Source organism: Aspergillus viridinutans (assembly GCF_018404265.1).
Source record: "Aspergillus viridinutans IFM 47045 DNA, scaffold_1, whole genome shotgun sequence".
Taxonomy (NCBI): Eukaryota; Fungi; Ascomycota; class Eurotiomycetes; order Eurotiales; family Aspergillaceae; genus Aspergillus; species Aspergillus viridinutans.
Window position 1 is genome coordinate 3,758,499 of NW_025091217.1, and position 26,100 is coordinate 3,784,598.

Genomic DNA, 26,100 nt, shown 5'->3' on the forward strand with positions numbered 1-26,100 from the left:
AAGATTATGATTGATTGATTGATTGATTGATTGATTGATTCCTTACTCTGTTTCGGCACCGGGCCAGGCCATGCCGGAGGCTCCTAGTAAGCAGCAACTATCTAACCAACAGCTGTCCTTCCGGACTGACGCCGCTAGTGTATATAGATATATATATATGTCAGGCACCTAGGCTAGGCTGACCCCTATAGATTCCCTTATAGATTCCCTTATAGATGCCCCTATTTTAGCCCTAGCCAAAATTAGTAAGTGCTGCTCCCCCAACTCCCTTATAAATCTATTCTAGCTAGGGCTAAAATCAGTGAGTGCTGCTACCTTGATTCCCTATTATTCTATCTATTCTAGCTAGGGCTAAAATCTATAATTACTAGCTATCTTACTCCTAAATCTAAATGCCCTCTTACCTACCTAGGTGCCTGTACAGGCCCACTTCCCCCTAAGATAGTCATTAACCCATTCAGAATGCTGTAGATTCCTAAGCCTGTAAGGGTTCTGGGGGCGTCATTACTAAATAGAGCTGACTAGGGCCCCTAGGGGCCCTGGTTTAGCATACTAATGCTGTGCTGATGCATGGGTTAGGGCTATAGATAGCAGTGCTATACTGATAAGAGTGACTAGTAGTATATGATAGTATATGATTATAGTCTATTAGCTATTACCTGCTAGGGCTGTTGGTAGCTGCTTACTACTAGGGGTGATTAGCTTAAGTCATGCTAGCTGAGTAGCTTTAGCTAGATATATTAGCTAGCTAGTGCTTAGCATGAGCTGTGCAGTCTACTAAATATACTATTTCTCTATTAAGGCCTCTATTAGGTTTTAGGGGGTCCCTTCCATCCACACTATGCACTAAAGGTTATTATATTAGGTATAGCTAAATAGCACATAGTGGGTTATCTCTAGGGACCTTCTGCATAGGTAGAGGGGGTTATTAGCCTAGTTGATAATTAAGAGGTAGTAGTTTAGCCTAATCTTCCTAATATATATCTGCACCACCACACTTTGCTCTACTGGGCTGAGATTATTATATAGGGAGATTAACTATTTTATAATATTAGGGAGGAGATCTTAGAGGTATCTACTATACTTAGACTACTGCTAGGCCTCCTCCTATTACTCCTTAGTGTATTACTTAATCCAGGTGTCTAGGGGGCCCTATGTAGGGTAATCTAGAAGTATAATTAGTAATAGGGGCCTATACTGCCTCTCTATAATATCCTATTACTATCTAGCCACCTTCTTTACCTTCTAGTCTACTAGCTTATTACTAGCGACCCTGTGGTGCGCTGCTAGCTAGTAGAATAATATATCTAATACTAGATCTAGCTAATCCAGTAGGTCTACTATCTTCTAAACTAGATACTAGCTAGAGCCCTACTTTAGGGTGAGTAATATATGTAGTATACCCTGGTTATTAGAATAAATCTTAGCCTACTTCTATTAGCTATAGGAAGCTAGCAATACCTGCTAGAGGTTATATAATACTAGATCTTACTTAATAAGCTATAGGGCTAGCACTAACCCTATAATCTTTATAACTAGCACTATGTGCTTAACATCCATCCCTAAGTAATATTATTAGTAGATAAGGGGGTCTAGGCACACTATAGTAGTATCTACCTATCTATAGATGCTAGAACTATTAATATAGATCTAAATAGCCTCTAGGTAGATAATATAGTAAATATTATAGTAGATTATTAACTACTCCTTTATCTCCTTAATCACCACCTCTAGCAGCTCCTACTAAAGAGGTACTACCTATAGTAAGTATATCTCTAGCTCCCTAGGGTTAATACTAGTTACTAATTTAACCTCCTCTTCTATAGCTTCTAGCAGCAAGTGTAACAGTGCATTCTAGTAGTATTAGTAGTAATCTAGAATATATATTTAATAGGCTAGAGTAGTAGTAATTTAGATAAGGGTCTGGATACAGTACTATTAGAGGAGTAATAATATTAGGGTAAGGTATAGTTTAGCATTAAATATAGCCCTACTAACTATTTAGAAGGCCCCTATAATTAGCTTCCTAGCCTAATACTAGATTTAGTTTAGCACCTTTATCTATTAGCTATAGATGCACTTCTAGCCCCAGACTAGTAGTATATACTATACTAAGGTGGTATATAGTATAACTAGGGTAATATAGGTAGTATATATATACTAAAGCTTCTAGAGCTATAGGCCCTATTTAGAGCCACCTAGTATACTAATAGCCTAGAGGCACTAGGTAGCTATGCTATTAATATACTAGAGGTATACCTTAAAGATAAGGTTCTAGTTAAGAATAACCCTAAGGAGCTAGGCTATTATACTAGCTTTAATAACTTATCTATTACCTAGGTCTAGTAGCTCCCCTAGCCTGCTGCCTTAGCTAGATAGTTTAGTATCACCCTAGGCCTGCTGGCCTGGGGGGTGGAAGTGAATGAGCTAGAACTTTAATAGCTTAAATTAGGAGGTATAAGTAGTAGCCTAGTAGAGGTATCTATATTAGTAGTACTTCTATAGCTATTAATAGTTAGTATGCTTACTATTACTAGTAGTAAGTATTATTATATTATTAATATATCTAATATTATTAGTGCCCTATTCAGGGTCCCCCTACCCCATTAGGCCTGTATTATAGAAGATATAGAGAATTAGGGAGAGGAGGGAGCCCTATAGGATGCTAGTCTCTATCTATTAGGTTAGTATAGTATACTTAGGCAGAACTAGTAAGATAGATTAGCCCTAGAGGAAGCTACTAAGCTAGGTAATATAAGGCTCTAGGATCCTTCTAGCATAAAGGTTATATAAGAGTTATTTATATAAGGTGTTATTAAAGGCCCTATAGATATTAAGTAGAAGGGTAGAGATAACCTTACTATTCTTCTAGCCTAAGTAGATAGCTTCTAGAGCTATATAGAGGGTATTCTCTATGCCCTAGCCCTTATACCCCTTAAAATAGTTATCTAGGAGTAACCTATAGGCCTTAGCTAGATAGCTTAACTAGATAGTAATTAGGGCCTTAAGTAGCTTACTTAGTATATTAAGCAGGGCTATTAGCTAGTATATCTTTAGTATTAAGTAGTCTAGCTTACCTAACTTATAGAGGGTAACTATAGTAGCATTATAGAAGTGCTCTAGGTAGTAGCTAAGCTAAATATACTAATTATATAGGTCTATTAGGTATAGAACTAATATATAACTAATAGCCTGCAGCACCTGGTTAATAATTCTATCTAGGCTAGGTGCCTTATTAGATTTAATAGAGTAGAGGATGTAGAGGACCTTATATTCTCTAAATTCTAGTATACTAATTAGTTTAGGGTAGTTATAGCCCTAGAGGTTATCTAGATTAGCTTATAGGGGTGGTGGGAAGAACTAGTAGGCTAGGAGGTTAGCCTTCTCCTAGGCCCTATAAGTAACTAAGCTAGTATAGAGGTCCTAAAGCAGGGGGGTATAGGCCTAGTAGGGCCCCTAGTTCTTTATTTAGTAGACAGTACACTATATATTATCTATATCTATAATATTAGTAATCTGCTACTAGAAGGTATTATATTAGCACTATTACACAGCCTGCTTATATACCTAGGTGGCCTAAGCTAGCTGAACCTATAGGGGCAGGGGGGCCTTATACTAGTACTTACTCTAGTATATAGAGATAATCTACTAGATATACTTCTTCTCCTATAGCAGGGCCTGGTACTCTAAGATAAAGCTAGGGTAGGAGTACTAAGAGGGGCAGAGCTAGAGTACTATAGTATTAATTATAGTAGTAAGTATACTAACTAGCTCCCCTATAAACTAGTTAATATCTCCCTAGGTTACTTTAGTAGGAAGTAATGGGGGCAGGCATATAATAAGGGCTATTACTAACTTCTAGGGGTCCATGGCAGCCTAGTTTTAGTATTATTAGGATGGTTTAGGTTTAAAGGTGGTATTTAGCTTAGTTTTAATAGGGAGGTAATCTAAATTACTATCTAGGTTAGCTTCCTAGATATAGTAGATATAGTCTATAAGCCCCTAGGAGATAAAGGTTAGATTAATTATTAAGCTAGCAGCCTACTCCTCTACAGAGAGGGCCCCTAGGCTAGCTTCTTTAGGGGGGTCCAGGCTACTAGGGGCAGCAGTATTATATACAGAGACTAGAATAGGCTAGGTAATAAGGCTAACTAGGGTAGCTAGCTCTAGTAGGTATTACTTAATAACTTACTTTAGGACTTCTGCACAGGGGCTATTATACTAGGCCTGGGGAAGCTAGTATACCTTACTAGCCTAGAGGCTATTATAGATATTAAAATTACTAGCTACTATATACTCTATAGGCTTACTAGAGGCCTGCTACTGCTAGTCTATAGCCTCTAGGGCCTGGATAAGGTCTACCACTCCCTTATTTACTATGGTCTATGGCAGGTTATAGATATTATAGATCACTATTTATAGCTAGCCTAGTACTGGCTAGATAGCAGTAGATATAACATATATAGATATAAAGATGACCTGCTAGTGCAGAGTCTTCTATATATATATATAGATATAGGGGGACCCTTGGCCTGGCCCTATAGCTAGCTAGATAATATAGAAGTGATTAGTAGCTTCCTAGGGGAAGTATATCAGGGAAGCATCCCTATAGGTATTAACCCAGGGCTCCTAGATAGTAATGACTATATAGTCCTAGAGCTAAGGGTCCTAAAGGAGGGGGGCTATGCTGATATTTAGTAAATTCTGAATATTATACTATAGTATTTAGATAGTTTAGTTAGCCTAGGGGCCTAGGGTGATACTAGCCTTAGTTCTAGTATTAGTTTTAGCCCCTAGATTGGGTTCAGCCTTAGGTTTAGATTTGGCTTTGTCTGGTTTGGATTCGGGGGCCCTTAGGGGTGTGGATGGGCTACTAGTTATAGCTACTAGGGGCTATATACTAGCAGCCCTCCTCTAGGTAAATACTACTATTATATATGCTTAAGCTACCCTAAGTACTTCCTATTTTAGCCTTCTAGTATATATAAAACCTATTATATTTAGCTTCCTCTAAATTCAGGGGCAGATTAGGGTTAGAGGTTAGTAGAAAGGATATAGTTTAGTAGGCTAATAGGATTAGTATTTTAGGGTTAAATAGTAGGAGGGAGATGCTGCTCACTAAGGTAGATGCTAAACTAGCTACTAAACTAGAGGCTAGATTAGATGCTGACCTAGATGCTGATCTAGATATACTAGATATGCTGGGTGTGCTGGATGAGCTAGTGCTAGTAATTAATACTAAAGGCCCTGGTCTTATAAACTAGGGCTATGGCAGAAGGGGCCTAATAGGGCCCCCCTAGCTTAGTATCTTAGGTATCTAAGCTGGCTTAGTAGGCAGGCTTAGGCTAGTAAGTAGTGTAGGCAGGCCTTACAGGCTAGAGGCTTATATAGTTCTATTATCTTTAGTATTATATATCTTAGTAGATATCTTTAGGCATTTCAGCTTAGAGACTAGGGTATTAAGTAGGTCTAGGCTGCTTATAGCAGGCTAACAGCCCTAGCTATAGCTATATTTATACTTTAGGGCTACTAATAGCTCAGGAACTTCCTAGGTAAGGTTGCTTAGGAGGGTTAGTATGCAGAAGATGACTAAGAGGCTTAATATATTAGATATTCTAGAGGAGAGTCCAGGGGCATATTAGGCTAGGTTAGAGAGTAGTAATAGGGGCAGAGAGGCTAAATTAGCTACTCTTTTAGGGGTACTAGTATCTATTAATTATAGTGGTATTAGTACTAGTATATAGAAATTAGTATTATAGGTAGGCAGTAGAGAAGGTGCTAGTGCTAGCTATATAGATACTAGCTCTGATGCTATAGCTACTTTCTAAGGCTACTTTAATAATATACTTTATAAGTAGGTTTACATAGAATAGGTTAGCTAAAGCCACAGAGATGGATAGCAGCTAATATTAACTATTAGGTGGATAGGTGGGTGATAGGGGGCCTTTATAGGAGAATATGGTTTTGTTTTAAATATGTTAGCTAGTAATAGTGATAATTAGCTAGCTAGTTAACACATGTCTTCTGGATTCAGTAGTGGCTTACTAATTATTTTAGCCCTTTTAGGCCTAGGGGGCTCCGTGCCAGCTGTACTGTATAGTAATGTAGGTGGCTGGGCCAGTCTAGTATTTAGGGCTGGGTTAGTAGGCTAGGCTGGTTTAGCATAGGCTAGTTTAGCATAGGCTGGTAGAAAATACATGGGAACCTATTAAAAATTTAACCAACTGCGCGAAGCTTATCTAGTAGTATTCCAAAACTCAGAAGGTAACTAATCTAATATATTAGCCACCTAACTCTAACTAGGATCTTTGTACACAGCAGCTAAATCAGGATTCTTAGAATCCAGAATAGTTAAATTATAAAGGAGTATAAGATAACCACACTCTTTTAAAGAACTTTGAAGTTTATGCAGCTGAGAATGTTCATATAGTTTATAAACCATTAATTATTAAAGCATGTTAATATATTTTTATGCTTTATTAATTTCTTCTTAAAGCAAAACCAGATCAAAATCTCTTGCAGTTAAGGCTGAAGACATATAGGTTTCCTCTTTCTACAAAGAACTCCACTCTTTATCACTAAAGACTTATTTTTCACATGGGCAATTATTATGCATGCAGGCGGAATATTTAACACTCTTAGAGTCTATTATAATACACAGGGTTGATGAGAAAAAGCACACTTTATATAGAAAATTAACAGGACTACTATATTAATTAATCAAGTTAGCAAGATAAACACATTCATAATGATAATTACAAGGAATGCAGGGCAGTTTAACAGAACACTTATAAGGTATCTTAGGAAAAGATGTGAGGAAAAGAAGAAAAACATACCTTTAAGAGGTCAGAAGGAACCAGGACAACCTATATATCCTTTAGGGATAAAGGACTAGAAAGGAGGGGAGGTGATGTTATAGCACTAACACAGCTGCACTAGCCTAGGGCGGGTGTGATAGGCAGAATTATAGGACACAGACATCTAATTACTTAATAATTCTTGAATGATTAGATACACTAGAAAGACAAAGGCTGAATGGTTAGTCAGAGCCTGTTATATAATATGGTATACAGGTATACAAAGTAGAAGGTATGTTAGTATCTTAACTATCTATTATTATACTAATCTACTATCTACTATATATATTAATAGAGGAACTCTAGATATATAAGGATGCTTATTACTACTATATCTAGAGATCTTAGTTTAGTTCTTTATATTTAATAAAGATAACTTACTTAAGTATAAGTTTACTAGTCTAATTTATTAGTTACTCTCTTACTATTAAGTATATATACCTAATAGGCCTTGCTTCTATCTCTACTATTATTATTCTTATTATTCTTAATCTTAGATAAGATTATTATACCTTTAGATTATATTAGATCCTAGTTAGATCATTACATCACATGACACTATATATCTAGATCAATATATAGAAGGCTACCATAGAGGGTAGGCCTTAGGTAAGTATTAGATATAGTCCAGGGACTATATCACCCTGTTCCCAAAGTAGTTGACTAGCAGAGAACAGCAGAGACAGATCCCAGGGTGTGACATATTAGTCCTATAAACTTAAAAGAATTATCACTAAATATAAAGTTCTAGTCAAAGGAAAAGGTAAGAAGAAAGGAAAATTAATATAATATCTTATTAAATAAAAAGGATATAGTAATAAGTAGAACTAATAGATATTAGTTAACTAGCTTAGTAATATAAAAGAGTTAGTCTAGGAATTTAAGAATAAAGAGAAGGATAAAGAGAAAATATAATAATTTATTCTATACTCTTATATCTATATTTATTATTATATTTCTACTATACTATATTAGTCTATAATTACTAGCTATATTTTATTTTCTATTTATAGTACCTATGCTATTCACTACCTAGCTTTAATATATTATTTACTATTATTATCACCCTATTCACTACCTAATTTCTTTATATTTACTATTATTATTATTAGTTAAGTAAATCTCCTATATTTTAGCTCTCCCTAATACTTTACTCTATTCTCTCTTTATCTATCTATAATACCCTTTCTTCCTAATTACTATAACACTCTAATCACTATTTTCTACTATTCTAATATTATTTTCTATAACTTATCTATCCTTAATATGCTTCTAGTGCATCTATCTACTACTAGATATATATATTAAATCTAATAGCTCCTTATCCCTAGATAAGATTATTAAGTCCTTATCTATAGTATTCCCTAAATAGATATTTATGCATCCTTAAATGTACTCTAATACTAGTAAAAAATTAATAGAAAGACTTTAGGATTTTAAAACTTAACTACTTCCTAATTTACTAAATATAAAAGAATAGCTTTACCTACCTACTAGAGTTCTTAATAAGCTTTAAAGATAGATAGAAATATAGCTATATAAAGATAGATTAATACCCCCCTAAAAGAAGTAGATAGCTAAAAATCTTATTAAAGATATAGCTACTCTACTAGAACCTAGTAATCTAATACTAAAAAATCTTATCTTAGGATACCTTACACTGGATAAGTAATAGGAAGAAAAGTTATCTAGAATTAAATATAATAACCTCTTATAGACTCTTAGATTAAATAATTATAAAATCTTAGATCCTTACTTCTCTATACTAGTGTCTTTTCAGCTTAACCTAGAAGACATGGGTAGGATAAAGAAAATAGAAGCTAAAAAGCTAACTAAGAAGTAGAAGAAAGAAAGAGAAATAAAGAAGAAGAAATAATAAATAATATAACTAGCTAAATTAACTATATATAATCTATTTCTTCTAACACTAATAAAATTCTACCTAAAGAACCTAGATATTAAGAAGATTATATAGAATAGTCCCCTACTAGTCTATCTAAAATAGTAAGAATTAAAACTAGATATAATACCTATAGGTGTTATTCTTAAATACCTAAATATATATAATATATTATAGGATATTTTCTACTATCTATTCTATAGTATATTATTTCTTAAAGTAAAGGTCTACTCTCTATTTTATAAGTACTATAATAGTATAGGTTAAATAATTAGAGCTAATAAATATATATAGATTAAGCTATTTAATAAAGAAGAAAAGTATCTATAAGTTATAAAAAAATTACTTAAGAATTAGCTAGACTAYCTAATAGAAATTAAGAAAGAATATTAGAARTAAATAGTTAACTTCTATATTATATAATATAAGTAGGAGGTTAATATCTTATACTAGTTTCTAAAAGATAATATTATAGGAGATATATATAAATAGTAAATAACTAAGAATATAAAAGATAGTAATAATAAATATTAAATATTCTTCTTAAAGGATATTAAAATTATAGATAATTAATTAGTTCACCTCTTATCTTAGAACTTATCTAGAGATAGTAACTTAACTCTTTAGTTATCTAACTACCTTATAGCTTTACAGGAAGTAATTATAAAGGTTAACTAAGCTATTAAAAGTCTTAAAAAATTATAAACCTATAGTATAGTTTAAAAATAGATATTCTATAAGCTTACCCCTAATAAAGAGAATAAAAAGGAATAGAAAATAGATTTATCTAATAATCTATTCCTTTATCTTAACTAGGTTATAGAGTAATATATAGAATAGGATATTAATATACCTACTAAGGAAGAAGACTTATTAGACTATTATAATATCTCTATAATAATTATAGTAAATTAGACTATATAGCTAGYATCTTATAGATACCTTAGCATAATACTTAAAGTTACTAAAGATATAATAAACTTTCTCTAGGGAAAACCTATCTATACTATATAATAGACCCTAGCTAAAGCTAGTAGTTATACTATAGATATAATATATATARAARATACTATAAAGGCTTTATAGTATATTAAATAGACTTACTTTAGCATAGCTAATTAGATAAAGCTATTACCTAAAAGCCTTAATAACTAGCTAATCTCTCTAGGTGTAAATAAATACCTTACTAGAGTCCTAATTAATATTAGAGCTATAGCTGCAACACACCCTATATTTATTAAATAAAGGGCTTATAAATTATAGCTTTTCTTATCTTATTCTATCAGCTTTTCTAATCATTATAAGCCTAAGTATTAATGCTTAAAGAAAAGCATTCATAGACCTAAAGAGCTAATACTTAGGTATTACACAGCTAATTTACCATCAACAGCTTTTCTTTTTTTTTTTTCTTATTTTTTCTTTTAGTTTAGAGAGATACTATTACATGTCAGTATCACGTGCTGCTTCACTGTATCTATCCATTAATAGCCAGTAGTTTAGGAATAACAACTATCTTCCCCTTGACATACGGCTTCGCCTTGTAAGACCATACCATCTATAGTACTTAAAGTTAGAGTAGTATCTAAGATTAGAGAATTACTATCTAATATTAGAAAGATTAAAATATTAAAGTATCTTACCTTAGCTTAAGCTTTCTCTATAGTAGTATAATAATAATAAATACTTAATATAGAAATAGGATTCTTTTTAGGACTACTTAATTAACTTAATTTAGTTTAATATTTTAAGTTAGTATTAGATATAGGTAGAATAGCTTTACTTATAGAAGAAAAGCAGTAATAACTATAATAACTTAGGCTAGGTTTAATAATAAGCTTAGAAGAGGTCTAATATAAAATATTTAATTATTATTTAATAAATATATTAATAGTTTTACTTAGAGATATATCTTATAAGGTAGAACTATTATTCTAGATCTTTAGTAGACTACTAGCTTATAGAATTATTCTATATAAATAAGTAACTATTAGTAAAAAGTTTAAAATAAAAATTTATATATTATCTCTAGAATTCTATTACTTACTATAATCTAGGTAGAATTTATAGTTTAAATTTTTTCTATACTATAAGTAGTTAGTATAAGTACTCTAGAATAATATCTAAGTTATACTATTTAAATTATATTTAAGAGATATAATATACTTAAGAAATATACTAGAGTCTATATATTACTTATAACTAGGACCTATAGTAATACCTTACTAATAGAGAATAATAGCTAATTACTAAGATAGATTAATAATTAGCTTAGTTAATAGTTTACTACTCTTACTATAAGACTATTTAATATTATATACTATATCTAGGAGGGTAATATAAGATTTATCTTATTTTATTAATAGAAAAAAGTACTTCTCTATTACCTACTTAATAGTACTATAATAATTAGGAATAAGTATCTTTAAATTAGGAATAGGAGTATAATAACTAAGGAGTTAAAGAAGGTAAATATACTTTATAAAAAAAAGAGATTATAAAAGTCTATTAATCTAAATAAATAAAAGCTAAGCTAGGGGATCTAATATTAAGGCTTAATTATAAAATATCTTATATATTAAGTAAGAAAAGTTAGGGGTATTTATATCTAGACTATATATATTAGTAGTAAATACTTATTTATTTATACTTATTAGTTAATTCTACCTTTATTAATTTAATTATTTATATATATATATAAATAATAATATTTATTATAATTCTTTATATAGTACTTAAGGATTACTAATTACTTAGGTAACTTACTTATTAATATTACTAAGTAAGGTAATCTAATTATACTTCTTATATATTAAATAAAGAATATACTTAGCTACTACTATAGTAATTTTAAATAATAGTATAAAGAATGATTTAGTTAATTCTATAGATTATTAATAAGGAAATAATAATATCTAATACTAGATTTAGAACCTAATATCTCTTAATAATAATTATATCTATATAGTCATGCTAATGGGTGCTGACTAAGAACTCTATAGATAAAGTTTAATTTAAGTAGGGGAGGATATGATATTAATAGTAGATATATAGCTTTAGGGAAGCTATATTAGGGGTATAATAATATCTAGTAACTAATATTACTATTTATATAGTTAGTTAGATCTTATATTCATTCTTAGCTCAGGTTAAAATATAAAAGATAGTAGGAATCTCTTAAAGTAAAGAAGATATATATAGGGTGGCTGCTAGCCTATCCCCTACCCTTACACTCTTCAAAGGCTCCATATCCTTAACAACTATGAATATCCCAATAGTAAACTATAGGGGTTATATAGGTAGCACATAACCTATAAAGATATTATTACTTACTAAGTTGTGGGATGCTTGTAACTTAGTAATTAGTTTAACTACAAAGGCATTACTACTACTATGTTATCTACCATCTGATAGAGAGCATTCCATAGGTGCTCTCACATAGATTTGCTGCATGGATTTAGAGTTCTAGAGGAAGATTTAGTATTAACTATTATCTCATAGTGTCCTAATAGACTAATTAGATTTTTAAGAGTAATTAGAACTATAGGATTAGCTACTAAGAGTTAATATTAACTAGTTAGATTAGTATGAAGGGAGTAATTATCTATATATTACCTAAGTAAGGAGAACTAATTGCTAAGTTATAGAATACTCAGCTAATTATAGAGATATATATAGTAGGCTATATAATCTAATAGGTCTAAACCCTCTGCACTGTTGGCGTCAGCTGCACACAGTGGTGTTACAGTTTACTATAGCCCTTAACAGAAAGTTAATAGGATTTAGTAGATTTTTAATAAAAAGTTAATAAGAAAGATTAATAAATAGTATTTATAGATATTTAAATAATAAATATAAGATTATTAGTTACTATACTACTAAAGTCCTAGTTATAGTATTACTAACTTCCTTTTTTAGAAGGTAGTAAAATATATTAAAATATCTTAATAAAGAAATTAGTTAAATAAGTATAGGGAAAACTACTACAGCTTTAATTATTATTTAATAGTTAGAAATTAATAAAATAAATAAAAGTTAATTAATTAGATTTCCCTAATTAAGTCCTAAATACCCAGGACATACTACTATTAAGTATGGTATTATAAGGTGAAGCTATGTGTTAAGGGGAAGATAATTATCTTATAAGCTAAAGCTAAGGAAATCTAGATAAGCAAGATATATAACATGTGATTAGAGTTGCATTTGGTGTGAGTTCAGGCAAGTCCAGGCCTAGTTGGCACCAAACCACTGCAGTTTTAAGCCTAAATTTTAGAACCCGCAACTAAATTAAACCTAATGCAATTTGGTTACAGTTTCACTGTAAAAACCCACTACTAGGCCTAGCTAGGTATAGGTAGGCCTATACTAACTAACCATGGTTAGATTTGGTTTGGTTTTGGGTTAGTTAAACTGTAAATTTTAACTGTTTTACCCTTACCATTCCCCCTAGGGCCCCCTTTAGGGATCCCCTCTAAGGCCCCCTATCAAGCATACTTATATAAAATCATATTTTTATATGAAATATATGGTAATTATCATCATACTAATCCAGATCTAAAATATTAATTCAATATCTATAGATTTGAATGGGTGGTGGTTAAAAAACTATAGTAGTTATTAATCCTTGGTTATATATATATAAAAACTACCACTACTTCTATACCAACCTATGACAGAGATGATTATTCCCTTATATCTCAGTAACCACTAGGTATTGTTAATTCATATTTATATCATTGGATAGCCTAAATCAGGTGCTATCTAATGATATCAAAAATATTAGAAGATCCCTAGAAATGACTGATATATAGGTAAAACAGTGTGGGTTGGTTAAACCATTAGGTTAAACCTGCAAAAACCATAACTAATGGTTTCCCCTAATGGATTTGATTCAGTGCCAAGAGAAATTGAAACTGGTGCAGTTCCCTAGGCTAGGCACCGAACCCAAACCACTCCAGGTTCGGTGAGGTTTGGGTTCAATTTTTGCGGTTTGGTTATGCAACTCTACATGTGATTGTTGCAACACAATACTTTATAAGGGGTTTTAAATCTTCCTAGGAATTAAGTATTATATATTTACTTAATCTAGATATACTACCAGATAGGATCTTTATAGTTATTAAGGATATAGAGTTTTTAAAGAGTATAAGGGTAGGGGGTAGGCTAGTAGCTGCCCTATATATATCTTATTAACTTTAAGGGACTCCAGTCTTCTTTTATATTTTAACCTAGGCTAAGAATGAATGTAAGGTCTAACTAACTATATAAATAGTAATAATAATCACTAGATACCATTGCACGTCCAATAGACTTCCCTGAAGTCATATACATGTTGGTTGATATCATAATAGGGCGGCTGCTAGCCTACCCCCTACCTTTATACTCTTTAAGGACTCCACGTCCTTAATGACTACAAATATCCCAATATAGGGGTCTAAGGCTAAGTATCTAAGGAAGAGATTATAAATTATTTATAGTTAGTATAGATATTTATATTTCTTACTATTATATTCTAAAGTCTATTAGTAAAGAAGAGATTAAATAGATTAAGTAGCTTCTAAGTATTAATATTTAATACTACTAGAAAGCTATAGTATTAGCCCTTAAGGCTTACTTATCTAGATTAGATTAAATTTAATATCTTTAATATTAGGAATCTTACTAAGAATTAACTCTACCTCTTCTTCCTTCTTCTTATAAGGCTTATATATAATCTTTTATTTCTTAGCTAGCAGTGCTTTATCTTTCATAGTAGATTTATATTTAATAGTAGTAATCTATATATCTAGTTATATAGAGTAAAGTAAGGAGTTAATATCCATAGTTAGAATACTATATTAATAAGTAGATAGGGGGTGGATATAGATATATATTCTAAAGAATAGTAAATCTAAAATTTTTCTGCTGCTTAGCTTACCTAAAAGGGTAAGTAGGTCTATATTAACTAATCATATTAGGCAGATTAAACATCAGATCAGGCGCACAGATTCCACGCTAAAATAATCTTCTGGGCATCGGTGTAAGGGATAAGCACTTGATGTGCCATCCCTACTTATATTTCTAAGTAGCAGAATAGGCAAGATAATTGACTATCTCCCCCAACATACAGCACCAGTTATACTATATTATACCTATGCAATTCAAGAGTCTCAGTTTTAAAAGCAATAGTCCAGTAAGATATACTAGAGCTGACACATCCCCATCAGTATAGAAGACATCCACTCATTGAACATCTAACTGGACATGACATGGCACATCAGTCACCTATCCCTATCTATAGAGCCCACATTCCGTAGTCTGATCCATATACAGCCAACGATCCGGTCAAGCTTCGACTCGAGAGAAGAAGTATAGATAGGCAAACTTTTTCATATCCTGAATATCATCGACTCCCACAACTTTCTCATCATTAAACATAACCCAGGAAGGGTTATTCTTGCCCGGCAGCATCTTCCGCACAAATGCAACATAATGTCTGTTTATTCTCAGTTGGCCATTCGATAAATCTGATAGATCGAGATCTCTGACTCACCCAGCGTGTACTGATGTACCTTTGTGGCAAACAATGGCCCGAAGTTGGTATCTAGCCGGGGTTTCATGAAAGCCAGGAATCTTACTATTAACGGGAAGTCGAGAACCAGAGTCACAATCAACACTTTCATATTCAGGCATCTCGTCGGGATGACTGAATACCCAATCGAGAGCTCGATCCACATCGCCCCCTGTCGCAGCCAGCGCTCTTTTGGCTCGATCCTCGTCAATACCCATTTCACTCAGTTGAGCTACTTTCGAGGGATCCTGGAGGGCCATGTTAGCGGGGCCAGTAGCCTTGCTGCCCACAAGTGGTATATCGATATCTGGGTCATCCATATGAGAGAACAACCAGTTCATGGCAGCTTCGGCATCTGAATTGCCGGTCGCATGTAGCGCCTTTTCACACCTAATTCTGGGAAAGCCCATGGCAAGAAGCTGGTTTAAGATGTTCTGATCAGGCGAGAACCCACTATCGGATGGATCGTCTTCTGGTAGGAGCTTTTCGCCTTCCTCCTTCATGGAGCCAATATATGGGCTGAAATCCAGTGCTTCATCGCTGACATCCACCGGGATGTCCAATTTCCTCGGAACCCAATTAACGACTTCGAATCGTCGGGCGTTTAGCACTAATTCCTGCGGCATTGTCCTAAACGACGAACGTTTCGAGAATCCATTGTTGCTTCCACAAGAGGGACAGCTGAGCTCAACGATTTCATTAGCAGTGAAAACATCGAGACATTCAGAAAGAGTCACTGATTCGAACTCCAAATCCGCAGAGGGGTCTGTGCTATTAGTGCCCAGCTGTCGACGCACAGGAACAGGAATAGAGACGTTGTCTTGCTCATCTATTCTGTAACGGACTCCTTTGCAGGACAGACACTGTAGACGCTGCTCGACAGCGAACCGAAAATTTTCAATGGGGTTGCCTCTGCCCTCGGGGCTTTGGGAGCGTTGAATCAGCTTGAACAAGTGAAGTAAGAACTCAAACGCATCTTGTTGTCTCATGGTTGAGAACTCTTCATGACCACGACCGATAAGATGTTTGAACATTGCTGGCGATAAGCCTTTTTGATGGGGCACCTCGGGAGAATCAGGCGAGGCAATCACGTCTGCATTGGGCTTTGAGTAACGCCCAGAAAGAATGCCGTCAGCGAGCTTTCTCATCTGCGTCTCGAAGTCCTGAGCAGGTTGTTGAGATAAAGGTGGCTCTTCGTTGCTATGGTAATATCTTCTTTGGAACTCCGGCGAGGAGAAGAGGCATTGTACCACGCTCGAAAGATAACAGCTATTTCCTAGATTGGTCAAACCTGTAAACCCAGGCCCGAATAACGGGGTGAGCTCGTGACCATCCGCAGATGTGGTTGAGAACTCCCATTTCATGTTGTGTTCAACCTGCATCTCCATGAGGCTTTTCTCTGTTTTTTCGCGCGCGCTCAGATTGATTCCCCAATGAGCAAGATGAGCGGCAAGGTCCGGGTCTGTCCTTTCTTCATTGCACTTGTAGCAGTAGATATCCGCGCTCCCATCAGCAGTTATTGAGCCAAGCTTGACGGCAACCGCATGTGAAGTTGAGTCAGAATGCGCAAGCGCGTGTGAATTTCCTCCCAATCCCCCGAACTGACTGCGTCCGCAACCAATGTTACCACATTCCAAACAAAGCCAAAGGTTCTCTTTCAAAGTACACATCGTGCACTGACTCAGCTCTGCGAACCTTGGTTAGCAGAGAATCGGACCCGCGAGGAAAACCATACCTTGAGACTCAGTCTGCTTAGAGGTTTGCTGCACTAAGCAAAGCGTATGCTCGCATGGGACGAACTCTTGCTCCCAGGCTTTAATCTCTTCTCTCTTAGAGAAGGTCATGGCCTTCATTACCCCATCTACCACGACGGCAAGATTGCCACTGGATGCATCGATGTCATCCAATCGGCACTCATAACAAATGACTCGTATTGCTGTGTCGTAGCGATCTTCATCCGTCTCTGCAGCAATCGCGAGCTTTGAGATTTTCTGTGGAGGTTCGCCACGCTATTATCTTATGTTACCATGACACCGAACACTGTACGCATTGCGAGTAGGTATGGCCTCAACGCACCTGTATCTTCTTTCGCGACCTCTTGATGTTCAGTGCTAAAGGATGGCAAAAGCGCTTGTAATGAAGCATGGCATGGTTTCGATCTCCTGTACAGCCGCCGTTGAAACAAAAGAGGCATACATTTAGGCCAGTCTCCTCATCCTTGAGTAAGATTAGCCGTGGCTGAAGATGCCAAGAAGAGGAACAAGCGACGAACCACAGAGTCAAAACATTGCGTACACTCTTCGCGATAGACAGCTTGGGATTCAGATGGCGGTCGCAAAGCTTTAGGAGTCCGAATTAGTATTTGGCTAGTATCTGGACTTCATATACTTGCCCTGCGAGCTGCTATGAGGGCATTGAGCCATCCTCAATGTGTCCAATGATAATCTTGACTCGGTCGACATTAGCTATAATTAACGTATCATCACATCAAAAAGAGTGAGCAACTGACTTCTGATGAATCTGTAGCAAGTTGTAGGACAACTCGTGCTCTTTTCTAGGTTTAGCAAAAGATGTGTAGATTAAATGTGACGTGAGGCGATATACTTTACCTCTACTGAGCACCACCTTGCAACATTCTTATCAAGGTGGGGCGCTAACCTGATCAAATAATCAAGACCACCACTAATAATAATAAATAATAATGATAAACTTGGATTGTTGCCTGTCTGGAGTAGATAGACAGTTTATGATTTTGTTCCTGCCATGCTGGTCCTAGGCCACATCATAAAGTCCTGAAGAAGGTTCTCTATTTCGATTATTCTTTACTCCAAGCATGTGGTCTTCAATATTAAAGAGTTGATCCTATTCATATTTGTAGTCCCAAGAATATCAAAAATGTCCCAGGAATCATTGATTATTATTACCCAAAAAGGACTGCTGAGTACAGGTAGTAATCTTAGCTGATTACTACCTAGCTTTAACCTCTGCCTGTCAGTGAGCTCTGTAGAGAATCTACTATCTACTATTATCATAAGGGTGGGTCCCGGCTTAATAATCAGCTTAATAATCGCTTATTAATTCGCAGCTGTTCGCGAAATTCCGTCTTTGGGTTTAGCCTTTCTCTTATTTCAGGCCTTAATTTTATATTTCCCTGCCACTTTTCTAAGGCCCCTAAAGGTCCTACCTCCTGGGAAGTGAGAATTGCATATTAATACTAGATGATGATTTGATCTCCCTACTAGAGAATTAATATTACCTAAGGTGAGGGCCGTAGGTCCGAACCATAGAGTAAACTCTGCCCAAGTGTAATTCGGCGTAGCCGAAGTTGGAGCGAGCGAAGCGAGCGCTAGCCAGCTTGTGTACCTTAAAAGGAGTAGGAAGGCACATGCGTAGGTAGGTTTCTTCCCTATGGAGATGTAACTATTGCTAAGTACTAAGGTAGTTAACCTAAGCTGCAACTAGTGTAATTAATACCCAATAATAATGCTGTTTTGATTGACTTCCTAAGTTCCTTACCATGCACCAACTAGGTATCTCAAACGTACTACCTTAAGGTAGGTAGATACTAAGGTACTTAAAGGTAGGCTACAACCTACCTAACAGGCTACAGGCGCCTCGCAGCGGGTCCTACCAGATACCTAGGGGAAGTGATTGGACCATATCTTACCGCCAATCTAGTAGCCACTCAACGCGTCAGGGATGTTTTACATGAAATAGCACGCGTTAGACCAACACCTGTTGCCAAAGAGTGTTTTCACACATACCTTATATCTTTAATAAGGTATCTTCCTACTTTTTCTGGCATCAGCTTTAGGAAAACAAATACTAGTTTGAAAAGTGACCTATACTTGTATCCCTGTTCGTTTTCTTTCCCCATCCACAAGCCAGCTACCAAGATACTTGCATCTCATTTTACCATCTGTTTACGAGCAATCCAGCAACGTTTGCTTGCGCGATGGCTCTCGATGCAGCATCTCAGATCTCAGTCGGTGCGCTCAGGTAAACGCGAGCTATTTTATCTTGTGCTTGCCAGCAGACCATCCTTTCTCCTCCCCTGGGCTGGCATAAGCTACAACAAGGATTTACTGACAGGTTTGCAGCGCCATCTTTGATGAAACCAAACCCCAAATCCATGAACCTATCGTCCAGTGTGTTCAGATTAAACCTTTGCCTCCCCAACCAAACCATCAGGAGCGGTACAGAGCCGTGTTCAGTGATATCTCGAATTATGTTCAGACCATGCTTGCAACACGTGAGTAGAGAGGACTGGTGACGAATTGTCATCTATTATTAATTAACACGTTGTATGACAGAAGCGAATCCACTCGTAACGAGTGGCATGCTAAGGAAGGGTTGTTTTGTCCGTTTGAAGTCATTTCAAGCAAATTCTGTCAAGGGGAAAAAGTTGTAGATCCAGAAACCCCAAATTATACACGCGGCTAATATCATCATAGAATTCTCATAATCTTGGATCTCGAAGTCTTGCAGGAACTCGGCGAAGCAGAGAAAATCGGAGAACCGAAACCATTGGAAAATAAGTTGGAAGAGGATGAAAAGCCCCAACCCACTACAATCTCCAGCGGTGGATTTTATGGCTCCAAGGTTCAAAATCAGCGGGGGGAACCTCGCGTACAGCCTGCACGTTCCTCTTTGACATCGACCCATGCCACCATCTATCCGATCGAAGCTATCTCTCCTTATTCACATAAATGGACCATCAAGGCGCGTTGCACGAGCAAATCAGCAATCAAAACCTGGCACAACAGAAACTCGGAGGGTAGGCTATTTAGTGTCAACTTACTCGATGATAGTGGTGAAATCCGTGCCACTGGATTCAATGAGCAGTGCGACCTGCTCTATGATGTTTTTCATGAAGGAAGCGTGTACTATATATCTAGCCCCTGCCGGGTTCAGATTGCCAAGAAGCAATTTACCAATCTGAACAATGACTACGAACTCACTTTTGAAAAAGATACAGTTGTTGAAAAGGTCAGTGAATCTCTCAAGCGCGGTTGTATCTGATAGGCTTACATTTTTTGTTTTAGGCAGAGGATCAGAGCGATGTTCCGCAAGTTCGGTTCAATTTCACAACCGTGGGCGATCTACAGTCTGTTGAGAAGGATACTACCATTGACATTATTGGAGTACTGAAAGAAGTCGGGGAGACTACTCAAATCGTATCAAAGACGACGAGCAAGCCCTATGACAAGCGAGAGCTTACCTTGGTCGATAGCTCGGGGTTTTCTGTTCGACTAACCATCTGGGGCTCCACAGCATTGAATTTCAATGCCATGCCAGAGTCTGTAATTGCTTTCAAGGGTGTCAAAGTCTCTGATTTTGGAGGACGAAGTCTCAGTTTGTTGAGCTCTGGCTCAATGACTGTCGACCCTGACATAGAAGAAGCCCATCGTCTTAAGGGTTGGTATGATGCTCAAGGCAGACACGAGACATTCACGTCACATGCCACAATGTCCAATGCATCCTCGTCTTCAATGAGATTGGATCAATTGAAAACAATCGCACAGATACGCGAGGAACAACTGGGGATGTCAGAAGATGCAGTCTACTTCTCGCTCAAAGGGACTGTTATTTACATAAAGCAAGACAACATGTGCTACCCTGCTTGCCTCTCCGAAGGGTGCAACAAAAAAGTAACAGAACTTGATCCCGGCCAATGGCGGTGCGAAAGCTGTGATAAAACTCACCCACGTCCAGAGTATCGATACATCATGCTCATAAATGTTAGCGACCATACTGGCCAGCTCTGGCTCAGTTGCTTTGATGAGGTTGGGAAACAGTTAATGGGCACGTCTGCGGATCAGTTGATGGATCTTCGCCAAAATGGAGAAAAGGCCGCTGGAGACATCTTCCAGGAAGCTAATTGCCGAACTTGGAACTTCAGATGTCGGGCTAAGCTTGATCATTTCGGAGATCAGCAACGGTATGCATCTGCTGTTTGGTTACCAATATTGAACCTACCGCTAATGACATCTTAATTAGCATCCGTTATCAGGTATCGACGGCCAAGCCTGTCAACTACTCGGAGGAAGCATCTCGCCTCATGGCTCTGATTAATTCATATGGCCTTTCTTAGTATCCATTGGATTGCTGGTGAATTTGCCTTTCCTGGCTAAGTTGGATCCTCCCGGGGCTTGAAATGTTACATACACGATTTTAGCTTTATAGACATTTGTCTGTGTATGAGTGTATAACGTCGTTCCGCTTGGTTCCAAGAGATTATGACTCGACTCCTTGGTTAGAAGTTCACAAGGTCTCGCATATCACATATGTCTTAGGTAGACGAGGGTATGAAATCGGGCGAAGTTACTAAGCTGCCATGCTCTGGGGGTGGGGCGTTACTCCGTAGAGAGGTACAGGGATAAAATATTGTAGTGACATATTGGCGGCGTCGATCGGCAGAATAAAATTGTGACAATTTTATTCCTACTCACACTCCCATAAATTTTTTCCCCCCTTCCCACACACAGCATCTCTTGACCCCGAGTCTCATTCGATTACGCTCAGTTTACATTTCTCATTCGGTCTTCTATCTCCCATATCTGTCAATTCTCTATCTGTATTTTCTCAGTCCCAGGTTTCAAAACTGAGGAAAGACCAGACCACAACAGATACTGATCATGACCAAGCGTGTCCACCACGAAGGTGGCGATTACCGGCCCAAAAAGAGATCCAAGAATGAAATAAATGGAGAGGGATCGAAGGTCCCGTCTGCTGAAGCTATTAGAAATGAACTTGGTCCTATACCAGACGCTACTTACGTCCAGTCACCAGCCCTAGGTGATCTTTCTCAGATTGAGATAGACCAGTTTCTCGCGAAGCATTGCATTAAAGTGACCGATTCTTCGGAAGCGCCGGCGCTTCGTCCCATAATTTCGTTTTCTCACCTCCCCAGCAGCTTTAGCAAGATTTATGACCCATTGAGCTCTTTCTCATCGCCAACACCTATTCAATCTGCAACATGGCCCCTACTGTTCGCCGGTCGGGATGTCATAGGGATTGCAGAGACCGGAAGCGGGAAGACATTGGCTTTCGGCTTGCCGTGTATTAAGAAAATTCTGGATTCAGGAAAGGTCAAGCGAAAGCACGCACGACCTGCAGCGGTCATCATCTCGCCAACCAGGGAGCTTGCAATGCAAATATATGATCAGCTCTCAAAGTTTGGGGCCTCTGTGGACATCAGAGTAACATGTATCTATGGGGGTGTGAAGAAAGACGAACAACGCGAGGCCTTGAAGACTGCAGCTATCGTCGTTGCCACCCCTGGTAGACTAAAAGATCTTCAAAACGATGGCTCCGTGGATCTTGGAAAGGTCAAATACCTAGTCTTGGACGAGGCGGATCGCATGCTAGACAAGGGGTTTGAACAGGATATAAAAGACATCATCCGCTCCATGCCAGACTCCAAACGCCAAACCGTTATGTTCACTGCAACTTGGCCTCCGAGCGTCAGAGACCTGGCGGCTACTTTCATGACTTCAGCTGTGACTGTCACCATTGGTGGTGATCCTTCCGCCGATCCGCGTGCTAATACCAGGATTAAACAGGTGGTCGAGGTTGTGAAGCCTCAGGAGAAGGAGGCTAGACTTGTGCAGCTGCTCAGTCGCTCTCAGCGAGGCGCAGCAGTTTCCGATAAGGTTCTTGTCTTTTGCTTGTACAAGAAAGAAGCAGTTCGTGTCGAGAGACTTTTACGAACCAAGAACTTCAAAGTCGCAGGGATACATGGAGACTTGAACCAGCACGAAAGATTCAAAAGTCTGGAGGCATTCAAAACCGGGGCGGCTACTGTACTTGTTGCCACCGACGTAGCAGCCCGTGGGCTTGACATACCGTCAGTCAAACTGGTTATCAATGTCACTTTTCCTCTAACGGTCGAGGACTATGTACATCGAATTGGGAGGTAAGTAAGGATATTCTCTCTTGGCTGAAATGTGGTTAATTCGAGTTTGATTAGAACCGGGCGCGCCGGAGCCGTTGGCGATGCCATTACTCTCTTCACAGAAACGGATAAAGCTCAGTCTGGCGCGTAAGTACTCAAAACCGTCAATTAGCCTATGTATTTGTGTAGGCTGCTAATGTGGCCATCTCCCTAATTTGTCACAGGTTGATAAACGTTCTGAGAGCAGCTAAGCAAGAAGTACCGGACGCTTTGCTAAAGTTTGGAACAACCGTGAAGAAGAAGCAGCATGGTGCGTATGGTGCATTCTTCAAGGATGTGGATACCAGCAAATCAGCGACAAAGATTGTTTTCGACGAGTGAACTCGTATTACTTTGTCTTGCGGTGTGAGGTGTCCTGCTTCCAAGTTTGACAAACCCGGTTGTACAATCCCCTCAAATACGTTCTCTCGAAATATAGACTATCATAGAGGGCTGTCAGAGCTGATTCAAGTCTTGTCCAACGGGTAACTCACACTAGAATGGCATAGGAGGCGCAAAAACCTGCCGCCTGTATCAAACCATGAAAATCGTCGAGGAACAGCTCTGGCCCGAGTATTGTGATTGTGGTCATTAGAAAGCCAACAATATAGGTATGAGGACTCAAGCCGAACTCGGTCAACGTTATGTCGTTGTCGTGATTGTGCATATACTTTCGTATGAAATTTAGACTCCAAAGTATGCGCACTGTCATGTTGACCATATTAGCGTACACCAAGCCACGAGCTCCGAGGTCGCCAACTCTCAAGAAAAGGTAGGCCGCCAACGCAAAGCATGCTGAGAAAACCCCCATCCAGCCCGCCTGTGATCGAAGCTCCGACACATTAGCAGCAGACGAGACAAAGGCCTCTGTTATACCATTGAATGCCAAGAAAGGTATATAGAAGCAATAAAGCGAAAGTAGGTGATAGACTTCAAAACCAGCCCATTCTGTACCACCCATTAGGCGAAGTATCTGCTTAATTATGACGGGGTTCAAAGGAAAGATGAGAGCAGATAGAACCCCGTACGCTTTCATGACATCGGTAAGATGCGTCTTAGCAGCATCGATGTTACTTGATTCTTCTCCGTTTGAGTCACTGAGACCCAGCAGTGACGAAAAGAGTGTGCGAGAGCTCTCCTCGATTGGCTGAAAAAGGATGCGAGCTATAAGACCACCATAGTTAGAAGCGAGGAAATATATGCCTTGATCCTCCAAGCTCGACATTGCGGCGAGCATCATGGCGTCCCCTTGCGTGAGCAAATGCTTGACCACAGATTGGAAGAAGAGATTTGCAGATAGAGAGATCAACTGGGACGAGAACATGCCCAGGACATAAACGGACTTATCCCTTGGACCTGTTATCATGGCTGAGTCCTATTCGATAGGAATTGCCTCCACATACCTTGTTCCTATGCGACTGGGCAGAAACGAAAAATGCCATCTACTCGCTGCGTTTGACAGAGCTGCAGAGTAGCCGCAGAGAAGCACCAAGGCATAAGACAGATGACCAAGTGCAAATGGAAGTATACCGACATTGTTTCCATTCCAGGACGCCCAGATAAATAGACCACACGTTGTTAGACTCTTTACAAATGCCGCTGCCATTTCAATGGTTGCCCTAGTCGTGTACAGCATATATCTGTGGACTACAGCAAAGAAAGGTTCAGTGCATAGCTCTAAGGTCGACGCGAGACAAACGATTGCCACACTGCTGCGATAGAAAGACGTTTGAGCAACCTGCTCAGCAGCCATCTGTATGTAGGAATTACCGAGCAAGATAGACAACGCGATTCCAATTCCAACGCTGAGGTAGGACATGTTCACTATTGATTGAGTCGCCATAGATTGAGCATCGGTTTTCTTGTCGCAGGCTATGCGCGACTTCTCTTGTTTGCTCATGTCGGGGAATGAAAGCGAATCCAGAGGCTGTCTCTGAATGGCTAATCTGATGGCCTCCCGAGAGAAGTATAAGATCGTAACCATGAACAACTCAAGCTGAGTTGCTGCTCCCAGAGTCGCTGGTGATAGGTTCCTCAGGACCAACTGATTAGCAACGAAGGTGAACAGCCGCGAAACCAACTGGATCATGACCAAAAGCGTAGTCCCCGACACCGATGATGCCAAAGCTCTTCTAGTGCGAAGTCGGTCTGGCTTGGACATAGTGGCATGCTTTCTGCACGTCTCATATGATCTTTTCTAATCTGCAAGTGTTAGCGAGCTGGGACCGATTGTGTGGATGACGAAGGTTGAAACAAAATCCTGATCTGTACAAGTATGACATAAGACAAAATCTGCAGTCTTATGTCTTCAGAACTGACTTACTTCTTCAGGCACGCGGTGCTGAGCAGGATCAAGATAGAGGGTGTAATGTTGCCCTCTAACTAGTCCCAGCTGCGGCCGCGGCCGCAGTAGGGTGAAAACCACACTTGGTCCGCGTATGTAGAGGAGCCTGTGGACATCACGGCTGCAAACATTCTGGCCTGCACATTTCATAGTATGACTTTACCAGGATTCACCTGCCTGTAATAAAGATGAAAGAGCTCCTAGTGTATCTATCCATGTACTTGCTGGATAGATCTTTGTGACTGCATCGATCTAAGATGTTTTACTATCCTGCGTTCTAGGATTATTATTTCATTTTGCAGACTATCATGTCATCTATTTACTGAATGGTCTTTTTCTATCTGTTAAAAAAGCGGACTCTTCTGCATTACAATGGTACACTGATTGTGAAGACTAAGGTTGCTGAGGCTTTTGAAGGAGGGGAAAACCACGAGCTCCTTCGCCTGGTCGCAGTGCAGGCTAATGCAGAGTAGATGGGCTTTCAAGACCTGGAAACACCATGAAGGAGAAAGTCTA

The 26,100-nt window shown here is 37.9% G+C and overlaps 4 protein-coding genes across 4 annotated transcripts; 2 read left to right on the forward strand and 2 right to left on the reverse strand.

The window, feature by feature from the left end:
• Positions 1–15,078: 15,078 nt before the first annotated feature.
• Positions 15,079–17,449, reverse strand: Aspvir_001067 (ubiquitin-specific protease UBP14; the record flags this gene model as incomplete). The annotated part of the gene is made up of 4 exons (XM_043266197.1): positions 15,079–15,229; positions 15,287–16,991; positions 17,040–17,313; positions 17,381–17,449. The coding sequence occupies 4 exons, from the start codon at positions 17,447–17,449 to the stop codon at positions 15,079–15,081; spliced, it is 2,199 nt and encodes a 732-aa protein (XP_043122132.1).
• A 1,810-nt stretch (positions 17,450–19,259) lies between these two features.
• On the forward strand, positions 19,260–21,398 carry Aspvir_001068 (replication factor A subunit protein RFA1; the record flags this gene model as incomplete). Its single annotated transcript, XM_043266198.1, has 6 exons — positions 19,260–19,303; positions 19,405–19,556; positions 19,618–19,708; positions 19,759–20,293; positions 20,350–21,245; positions 21,305–21,398. 6 exons carry the CDS (start codon positions 19,260–19,262, stop codon positions 21,396–21,398), a joined length of 1,812 nt encoding a protein of 603 aa, XP_043122133.1.
• A 544-nt stretch (positions 21,399–21,942) lies between these two features.
• Positions 21,943–23,582, forward strand: dbp3 (RNA-dependent ATPase DBP3; the record flags this gene model as incomplete). The annotated part of the gene is made up of 3 exons (XM_043266199.1): positions 21,943–23,222; positions 23,277–23,348; positions 23,426–23,582. The coding sequence occupies 3 exons, from the start codon at positions 21,943–21,945 to the stop codon at positions 23,580–23,582; spliced, it is 1,509 nt and encodes a 502-aa protein (XP_043122134.1).
• A 7-nt stretch (positions 23,583–23,589) lies between these two features.
• On the reverse strand, positions 23,590–25,401 carry Aspvir_001070 (putative nuclear division Rft1 protein; the record flags this gene model as incomplete). Its single annotated transcript, XM_043266200.1, has 3 exons — positions 23,590–23,680; positions 23,735–24,589; positions 24,644–25,401. The coding sequence occupies 3 exons, from the start codon at positions 25,399–25,401 to the stop codon at positions 23,590–23,592; spliced, it is 1,704 nt and encodes a 567-aa protein (XP_043122135.1).
• Positions 25,402–26,100: the final 699 nt, after the last annotated feature.